General features: G+C 42.3%; 1 protein-coding gene across 1 annotated transcript in view; it reads left to right on the forward strand.

Annotated features, from left to right (window-relative positions):
- Positions 1 to 10,828, forward strand: part of trappc12 (trafficking protein particle complex subunit 12) — a 47,610-nt gene that overhangs the window by 22,994 nt on the left and 13,788 nt on the right. The window contains exons 4-7 of the mRNA XM_069661821.1: positions 489 to 602; positions 5,031 to 5,169; positions 10,094 to 10,206; positions 10,497 to 10,569. Of these exons, the coding sequence (XP_069517922.1) occupies positions 489 to 602; positions 5,031 to 5,169; positions 10,094 to 10,206; positions 10,497 to 10,569 (439 nt within the window). The remainder of the gene's footprint in view (positions 1 to 488; positions 603 to 5,030; positions 5,170 to 10,093; positions 10,207 to 10,496; positions 10,570 to 10,828) is intronic.

Genomic DNA, 10,828 nt, shown 5'->3' on the forward strand with positions numbered 1-10,828 from the left:
CAGGAATTGCCAAATTGGACCCTTGTGTTCAGATTTTTTCCACATTAAGAGAACTAAGCCTTTGATTTGGTGAACACTATCTTGTCACAACTGATTGGAATGAACTGAATTATAAGCTCTGAAAATAAGACATTGAAATTACCAGGTTAATATGGCTTGCCCAAGTTAAGTCATGTGCTAAACTATGACCAAATTGTGACGCAGTTAGTCAGTGGTTGTGTCTTGCTCAGAACATAAAACCCTTTGAAACGTCACTAGTAATTAAAGCTTGGGTACATAGATAAGCTCACAAGTAAATACATTTAAATACTCAGAACAAGAAATGCTAAGTGGTTCTTTGTCAGTGATGTTGCTTTTAAGTGTGTTCGTGGTGCTGATAACTGGAGCCACATAGATATGTTTTAGCCTCGGGTCTTCTTCCATGTTTCCACCAGTCAGTCGTGTTGTGTGTTTCAGATCTCATGTGTTGTGTCTTCTCTCCCCTGCAGAGCAGTAAGAACTGGCGGGCTGCGGTGGATCTGACGGGCCGGCTGCTGACAGCTCATGGTCAGGGATATGGAAAGGCTGGCCAGCCATCCTCCCACACCACCGACTCACTGCAGGTAACACAACAGTGACTTCTATCCTTCTATCCATTTGTCTGTCTGTCTCTCTGTGTGTTTGTGGGTGTTGGAGAGTGAAGCCAAGACATGACTTCTACAGATGATCCAATAATCTCCGATAACCACCAGGATTTTTTTTTTGTTCAAATGTTAGCAGTGCTGTCTTCTTCCACAGTGTTAGCGCATTCTCATGCCCGTGTTTGTGAGGCTCTACCCAGAAGATGGATGGCTGCATAAGCTCATTAGGAAGACCACCCCTGTGCTCAGCTCTGTGCATGAGACTTGAAATTAATCGACCATGTTGTTGGCTTGTGCTACACGCTACTGTTTGTTTTACTTTCTTAAACCTACTGGCACAAAGTTCAGGTTTTAAATGCGTGGTCCTTTTCATATGTGTTTTCCCTAATGACACTAATACAATTAATTAATCTGTATTTCCCTTAATTGGCCCAAACTGTAGCCATAAGGTCACCAAAAGTATGTCCTCATCTCAAAGCAGTATGCATCATAACAAGCCTCTGTTAACCTTTTACCACCAACAGCACATTATCTCTATGCTGAACTTTTACACACTGCGAGTACCGAAACCTTAGTATTATTTTTCACCTGTTCAAAGCAGTCTGGCGATCCAACAAAGATGTGGAGTACAAACAAACTTAGAAGCCAAGTCAGGTCCAACAGTTTGCTGAGACCAAACCAGGTAATTGTTTGCGTCGTGTTCATAGACTGTATAAAAAGATGGACGACATGACAGCTCCCTAAAAGTGAAGCCAAACCCTCTCTAGCGCCCCCTGCTGACTGGCTGCAGTATAGGTCATAAAGCCCGCCTCCTCCATGTTAACAGATGGGACATGAGTCAAACTATAAAATCAAAATACATTTTTCTCAAACATGGTTTCTGTCATTATAGTTAGTTCTTATCATGCTGATTTATGTCCAAATGTTCATTTTTCTGACAAGTTTACTTTTAATTAGTTATTTGATGCTATAAAAAGGGGGCGTGACCTCATGATTGACAGCTCTGTGGACAAATGGGGCTCCTGCAGCATTCTGTTCGCGAGTAGCAGAGTAGAGGAGGAACGGCGAGAGGAGACGTAACTAACACTAACACTACAGTCATTGAACTTTCCATAAGGGTGAATATCTGCTTCAGACCGACACAAGAAGCTGTTCTGCTGCAGACTGAGCCCACCTGAGGGCTCCAACACGTCAGGGCCACAAGGTAAAGGTGTGTTTTGGGTAGAGGAAGGGGCGGGACATCGTTACCGCAGCTCCAACTGCCAATCTCTACTCGCAGTCTCTGGTTTCAAGTAACGTCACAGTGCAAGATGGCAGCGCCTGCCTCAGCGGTATTTTGACTTCAAATAAGTGCAATGAGAGGTGGTGAAGACATGTAGTCCATCTTTATGTACAGTCTGTGGTCGTGTTGCAAACAAAGTTAATGCAAAGATGTGAAATCACTTCACTCCAGAAATAAGCATGACCCTCTTTGGTAAAAGCCTTCTGCATGATTCTACTGACATCCTGAGGTTGCATCACAAATGCTTGAAAACTCCAAACTCCATTCAAAAAACAACCATTGTGAAAGTGATATGTTTCTTTCAACCGGGGAACAATCCTGACATGCATTCATTCAGACTTTTTACCAATCTGCATTATGATGTAGTTATTATTATTATTATTATTATTATTATTATTATTATTATTATTATTATTATGCTGTTAAATTAGTGCAAAATGTGTTTATTTTGGGGTCATACTGCTGTAGTAAGCCAGATTTCAACAGATGTGTTACTTGCTAGATACAGTATAACAGAGTCCAGAGACAGATGGACAGGCGCTCTGCAGCTGAAACACAGCTTTATAAGCTTATCTCATAAATCTTCATAACTTCTTGTTCCTAAACTGTAAATGGCAGAATAATGCAAGTGTTTTAAAACACTATTTACAAAATTGAGACTAAATGTCCATTGAGTGCAGACTATTTGCTCTACATCATCAGTCCCTGTTTATTCCTGAAACCCTCTACAAGTTGATCTTAAGGATATTAATCTGTAAAATGCAGCTCTACAAACTCTGCTAGATTGTGTCATTACCACTGGCAACGTCCCCCACCCCAGCCCAAATCTCAGAGCATATTACTGAGGAGGCTGTGTTGTTTTTAATACAAAGTGAAGACCGGGGTAAAGACAACAGTTTCTCTGGGGGCTCCTGCTCCGCTCAGGAGCTCCTCAAACCTTCCACGTCGTTGTCTCACAGGGAGGTAGTCCGTCCTCCGCTCAGTCACTTCAGGATACAGCAGCATGTTTCTGGGCTTCTGTCCAACTGCATATGGGCTGTGTGCTGCCAAAACTCATGAGAATTTACACAACATGGTCCTGGAACAGCCTGCGCCCTGCAGATGTGAAGGAGCTGCACACAGCATAAACATACTGATGTTATTGTTGTTTAAAGTTATAAAATAAAAACATGATATCTACAGCGTTCGTTCTTTTTCAAACAAAAAGCTTCTGTCTGGTTTGTGCTCAGAAACACGAGCGCGGCGCCTTGAATCTTAGCTGAGTCGAAGAGGCAGCAATTAGTGATTTCACAGACCATCAGGTAAATTAGAACAGAGAACAGGACACAAACACATTGTCATATGTTGTGACAACACAAAGGCCATAGAAGATGATTGTTTGTATTATCCTCCCTGCTCATAAAAAATATCTGAATAACTAATAAATATACACTTAAAAAATGTATTGATTTTTAAGAAATATTTTGTCGCTTCTAAACTCAGAATTGTTTTGGATCTGTATGTTTTTTTTACTAAGCCAAGAAAGTTGATTTATTATATTTTTTTTCACTAATTATTGTTTTCTTCTAAACCTTTTAGCTTCAGCTGAACAGTTTCTAGGGATTTAAATTGTTTAAAACTTGAAGAAATTCAATTACAAAGATTCAATAATGCCAGTGGATGCAGAACTACCATTCTATTTGCAGAGTTCTATTATAATAACTGTTTTACAATACTATAAAAAAAATGAAAGAGAATATATTGTATGAATGCTATATATGGAACAATAGCGTGTTTTTGCGCTTGTATGACAGCGTATTAGGGCCATTTGAGAAAAAACAGAGCTGGAGGAGAGAAATATTCCGAGATTATAACGAGTACATTTATGAGATTGTAAAGTCATACATTTGCCAGAAAAATAAACTAGTAAAATCGTGTTTATAAGAACCTTTATGAGCTGCGACCCCCCCGAAAAAGTAGGTTATGGTTCACGGCCCCCTCCCACTTGATTCACCTGTTTCTCTTCTCTACCCTGTTGGCACTGCTTACACAGGCGAGCATGGCACAGAGCTCTGCACACAAGAAGCAGACTTCATGGAGGAGAAAGACTGAGCGACCCTCTGCTGCAGAAACTCACATTTCTGTGCCCCCCAGTTGCCCCAGGGGTTACCATCACACATGAACATTGCCCTACTTTGTCAACAACAATGGCGGAGGAGAAGCTAATCCTTTTTGTTTTTTCAAGGGTACAATTTCCAGGTGTGGAGCTGCTGCTAACGACAAGACACGATTCCTTTCCAACGCTTGTATATTTTCTTTGTAAAATGTCCTTGAATCAAAGCAATATTAAGCATACAGAGCAATTTAAAACAGACTTAGAGATCACTACTAAGGGAAGTGGAGGTGCCCGGAAGTGCTCGTAATGAAGCAACAGTAAGCGCCGTTGAGAAGCGCTCTGAAACTGAGGTCATGAGTGCTTCCAGCGCTAAAAACGCTGTTAGTGGACACAGGCCCTTACACAGCAAACAACGACCCCAAGGTTGTGGTTGACAACTATATTAGGTGCGTTACACACTTGGGTGGGTATCCAAAGGGGTTGGGGGCAATACATTTGAGAGTTTTGTTCTCAAAAATGTGCCATTTATTCTGCCTAAATGTACTACTTTAATCTCAGAGATATCGTTTTTTACAATGGCCCTAACACAGCGTCGTACATTTGTGCTTAAAGTTTTAAAGTATAAAAAGATCTAATCACCGATTAGGTAGTTTGGCTCTAAAACAAAACATTGCAGCCCTTCTGGAATAATGTAATATGTACATAATATTTAAAAGATACAGTACCATTATGTCAGTATATATTATATTATTGATAAAAAATACATCACTGTTCAATTGATGTCAATAAAAAAATAGTACATGTTTTTTTTTAATCACATTTACTGCAAAATAAAAAATGTAAGAGTACAAAGAGAGTTTGACTCACAAAAACAAATGCTGGATTTTTAACTGATGATTCAGAACAGCTGTGACCAGAGGAGATCACAGGATAAGCATTAGATGTATCTTTTATGTTTCTGTTTGTTCTTGAAATACTTTATTAATTCTTTATACATGAAACAAACAGAGGGAGGTGTGTTTGTGTGTTCCAGCTCTGGTTTGTGCGGCTCGCCCTCCTCACCAAACTGAACCTGCACCAAAACGCTGAGCTGGAGTTTGAGCCCTTTGGCAACCTGGACCAACCAGACCTCTACTACGAGTACTACCCCACTGTTTACCCCGGGAGACGAGGTACGCACACACACTCGGCCCTTGGGGTCATTTTTATTGACCTTGCACCTTGGAGGGGCACTCTCAGAAGTGATCACAGAAACTTTTCTCACTGTAAAATCGTGCTTCGTTTCATATTCCATGTGTCCAACAGCAGCTCTCTGAATTCTCTGTGAACACTGACGGAAGGCTGAATAGTAGTGCTCAGAAAAAGTGCTGAAAGCGGCACTGAAATTTTTATCTGTGAGTTTTTGAATGCGTTATTAGGATTTTGCATTTTACCCATGTTTTTTTTAAGGATGCACAAGCATACCACCACTGTCCTATTAAATATTCAAAGGAAAGTTTGTGCCAGGAGCTTGATATTAGACGGTATCGTCGAGAAGCTCCAACAACTCCACTTGTCTCCAGCAGTTCTTTGGTTTTGTTTTCCCTCTTTTTACACTGCATGAATTGCTCTCTAATGTATTCCCATTACTTTGGATCTGCTTCGCCCCTCGGGCTACCACAGTGAAGGCAGTAGCAGAGACACAGCTGCATGCACACACACACACACACACGCCCCACACACACACTTGAAGCTACACCGCGCAGCCTTCTAAAGAGAGCACCGATTGACTTTCCATTGCTCAATTTAAACGCTCGGTGCCCTGCAAGGTGCTCGCAGACAAACTGGCACGAGTTGTGTAGCCTGGCATCTGAAGTCGAACATTTCTCCAGCCCAACGCCTGCATCGACCATCTATTACTCATGATCGCACTCTTTGAACGCTATAAGAGACGGCTGCTCGTGCATCACTCTCCAAAGTGTTGGGATTGACTGGGCGCTCAAGAAGAGATCGATGTTTGTCAGTTATTAATTTGTTTGCCAAATAAAAAAGGTGAGACCAATTTAGAGGCAGAAATATTAGGACCTGAAAGCCACATGCCCGACAAGCAGCGTTCATTCATGTCCTTTTTAAAGCTGTTTCCTCACACTGATTGCTTTCATGTTTTTATCAATAATAAAAGAGAGAGTCACCTGAAAGATTATTGCTCGGCTGCAATTGTGCTCTAAAAAACATCAGAGTCAACTCGTTTAGTGTCCGTCCAACAAGAAGATGGACATGCAAACTAGACTGGAGAAATGTATTTATGTGTGTCAGACAGGTGGTGCGAGTCCAAGTCCTGAGAGTCTTTAAATGTCTGAAATTCAGTCGCCCTGTGGATTTGTTTTAATAAACAGACACAGTTCTGTTCACATCAATATTTCTCACCAAAACAAGAGTTAGCAACAAGCCTGGTTGCATCATTCTGCAGGGATAGTAAGAAACTACTGCAGATGGCAACAGGCAACGTGCTAGTTGCCGAATCCGCTCTCATTAGCCGGCTACTTCTAGTGGAGGAGGTACTCAGCAGTGAAATTAGCAGTACAACAGTGTAGACAAGTACAAAAATATTAGCATCAAAAACACCGAAAAGAGGACAGAAAATATCAGACTTTTGAATTAAACACGCACCGGCCACTTTATTAGGTACACCTGGAAACTCTAATGTAATCCAATACACCAGCTCAGCCATAACATTTGCTTGTATGTTGCCTGTAATGTACAGGCTTTTTTTTGCTGTCATAGAGGTGTTGATTCAATGATATTTCAGCGTCACGGTCATAATCTGATGGTGGGGCTGTACTGAGCTGCATCATATTCAGAGGTGTTCGTAATACTCTGGCCCCCTTCTGTATGTAAATAGGGAGGACAATACAACACCACCTTTAATGGCTTCAGTAATAACCATGATTTAATTTACACACTTCCAACTCTCAACACAACAAAAGTCAACAAAAACTAAACTTCATAAAAGCAGAGTCCACGGCAGTTCTGTCGTATTGAACTGCATTAGATTGTACAGGTGTACCTAATGAAGTGGCCGCTGAGTGTAATTATTAATTCACATCATTTTAATGTTGCAGCTGGCAAAGGTGTAGCTGATCTCAGTTACTTTCTATACTGCTAGTAGGAGTGGGACAAAATATCGATAAGGTGGTTATATCGTCGTCCTGACTCGTGCAATACAATTACTGTTCGGCTGACGCCAAATATCCATATTTGAATTTACAAATATATACGGCGCTTTAAACAGATTTCCCTACGACTTTGACTCATCGCGTCGCTACTTCAAGACTCCTTCAAGACACTTTCCTAGTCTTTGCTACCACTCGAAGCTGCTTTGACACTACATGTCACATTCACCCATTCATACACTGACTGTCCATCAGTTAACACATTCATACTCGTTGGCTATGCCACCGGGAGCAATTTGGGGTTCAGTGTCTTGCCCAAGGACGGTTCAACATGTAGACAGAGGGAGCTGGGGATCAAACCTTTGACCTTCCAGCGGCGCTTAATGTACATAATGTACAAAACTTACATTGTTTCATCTCAGTTTGTGTCAAAATCTGTGAAACTGACACCAAATTGCAGTAAAAAAAAGCAGCAAGCCTGCACTTTGGGGGCATTTTGTATTCTGCAGATATCAAGATGTATCATGACATGATTGTATTGCATACCTGCCAACATTAGGATGTGAAAAAGAGGGAGATTTTCCAGGGCATCGGAAAATCAGCCTATGTCAACATATAACCCTGGACCACAGATGAATAAATGAAGTAAACAGATATGTGAGAAAAATGGCTTTTAATCAGTCTAACCTTCAAGGTGTGCATTAAAATCAATCAAAGAAAACATACAAAATGTACAAAAGTATGAACATGTCTCACAAAAAATGACAAAACGTATTTATTTTGTGTGTGTGTGTGTGTGTGTGTGTGTGTGTGTGTGTGTGTGTGTGTGTGTGTGTGTGTGTGTGTGTGTGTGTGTGTGTGTGTGTGTGTGTGTGTGTGTGTGTGTGTGTGTGTGTGAGAGAGAGAGAGAGTGTTTTCCCACCGTGTTCTACGCTAAAGTCCGTTCTACACACCTTACAAAATGCGTGGCATGTATCAATGCTAGCGGCAATAAAGGGGATTTTCTCACACCAAGTGGGGTTAAATTTGGAGGCGTATGTTTTCTTCTTTGGGCTCATTTCAGCATCAAGCTAAGAGGTAGAGAGGTAGCGAGCCGCCGCAGTGAGGAGGGACGCATACGTACGCAAGGTAGAGTGGTGTGCGCATGCTTGCCGCTGCCTGCAGTTGGGTTGCCAGGTCTTATAACACATATCACCCATAGAGGTGAGGAACACCCGTTTGATTGGTATCATTGTGAAAGAGGGAGTAAAGCGGGAGAGTGGGTTAAAATGAGGGAGACTCCAACCCAAATCGGGAGTGATGGCAGGTATGGTATTGCAATATATCGCTGTATCGTGATATCATCGTTACCGTGGGACACGTATCGCATATTGTATATGAGTTACCCTGCGTTTCCCACCCCTACTGCTAAATATCTTTTACTTCCCCCCTGTCTGACTAATGAATCCCACATCTTCACCTAAATAACCGAACAATACATCCTAATATCAAAATGTGAATACGCAACCTCCTCACAATTGAACTTAGTTGCATGACTTGAGCATATGATCTCAGGTACTTTCCACCACTGTCAGACACACTGATAGCTGCAAAAGCACGTGTTCTGCTACCGGACAGTTGACTTGCTAACATGCCAGAGAACATCAAAACTTAGTAAACTGGAGATGCACAATAACTGCAGCACATGATCACATCGGTTTTTAAAGTATTTAATATTAAATACGGACATCAGCCCCAAAAAAACTGTATTTCTGCCTATAAGCTGATAAGATGCTTTGCTTATTTCATATAAATTAAACATGCATTATTTTTACATGTAACCTAAGTGGTTTTCTTGGGGAATGGTACATTTTGAAAACATTGTGTTTTATCTCTGCATTTGCACGTGGGCAATCACAAGAAGAGTAGACATGTTAATATTGCTAATCCCACAACAGGAGAGACTTGATTGTGTCTGCAATTAGATGAAAATGATGTGCAAATATCGGCAATCAGTTAAAATGAGTTGGAACATATCTGTATTAAAGGGGAAGAGACGTTTCTCATTCCTAAGAGAAACATTTTCATTATTTTAAGGTCAAGATGGATCGATCGATAGATGGATGTAAATAGATCAGATGACTTCATAGGTAGGCGGATACATAATAGATGGATGGAACTCTGCACAATGTCTAAACAATGTTACAGTAGCACTTGACACTTGACCTTAAAAGCCAACTTAAGGCCTTAAAAATCTTGATTTAACACTAATGAATCTTGCTGACAACCAATAAAGAGAATGAAGTCACGACATGGCGCTGTCCAGTCTGCATGGAGATAAAACCAGGGCAGTTACAGAGACGTCTGGGGTAAATGGGGGGAAATGAGTGTGTACCTCTGTACTGTGGCTGACAGAGATATAAAACTGAAGCAGATAAAAAACTGATAGAAATCGAGATGCATAGACTGGCAGAAAGATGGACCAGCTAGCTGAGCTTCAGATCTGATGACAATATCAAAGAGACCCTGATCAAAGCCCGGGGACTCACCTGAATATAGGCTTCTCCTTTTGGGAAATGTGTGTGTGTGTGTATCTGTGTGTGTGTGAGACAGTGTGAATGATGCTCAGGCGGAGAGAGACAGAGGGATGAGGCAGGCGGATGAGTGATGGAGCTGTGCAGCACACAGAGAGAGAGATGAGAGGGTTTAATAAGCAGCCATACGTAGCTCAATGCCATCTGTAGGTTCCTGCCTTCAGGGCTGTGTGCAGTCTGTGTGTGGGTGGATGGGTTTATATTCTCATCTCGCTCTCTGTGTCTTCCTGTCTCACTACGCCTTCCCTCTTCTCTCTCTCTCTCTCTCTCTCCTGCTCTGTCCTCATCCCACCCTGTTTCTTATTTTCCCCCCTTTTTCCCCCTCACACATTTTCTCCCTCTCTCCCTCCCCTCCCCTCCCTCTCGTCCAGGCTCCATGGTGCCGTTCTCCATGCGGCTGCTGCATGCCGAGCTGCCCCAGTACCTGGCCAAGCCCCAGGAGGCTCTGGACCGCCTGCACACTCTCAAAACCGTCTGCCTCGCTGTGAGTACACACACACACACAGACACACAAACAGCCTCTGGATGCACATAAGGATATGCATACTCTGTATTATTCACACAATAAAACTACACACCCACACAAAAGCACTTCAGCCGTACAAATCCTTAAGCCCACCTGTGCAAACAGCCAAATCTGAATGGATTTTAGAGGGAATATGCAGATTCTAATACACACAGATAAAAAGCCTTCAGCTCTGGCAGCGAAGCAACTTCCTCCTTATGAAGTTTGAATTCCCCCCCCCCCCCCCCCCCCTCCTCCCTCATTAACAGATTCTGGAGAACTTGGAGAAAGGCTTGGCCGAGGATGGCAGCATGATCACCTTAACACAGGAGAACAGGCAAGGTAAGCACACACACGCGCGTTGCACACAGACGTTTGGCTACAGACCTGGCCCAGGTCCCAGACTGCATCACACTGTGGAAGGAGAGTGAGGTCATGAGCCCCAGTGGGTAACACACATACACACACACACACAAACACTGAGGCACACCTGGTGCAGGATTGCAGCATACCTCAGCCACACATACACACTTCCAAACACACAAACTCCACCATTGCGGTGCTCTAAAAGTGTTTAGCACCTCACTGCTTCGGTACTCGC

This window comes from Semicossyphus pulcher, unplaced genomic scaffold (assembly GCF_022749685.1).
Source record: "Semicossyphus pulcher isolate SPU_LCO1_2020_fin unplaced genomic scaffold, fSemPul1.0.p SCAF_14, whole genome shotgun sequence".
Taxonomy (NCBI): Eukaryota; Metazoa; Chordata; class Actinopteri; order Labriformes; family Labridae; genus Semicossyphus; species Semicossyphus pulcher.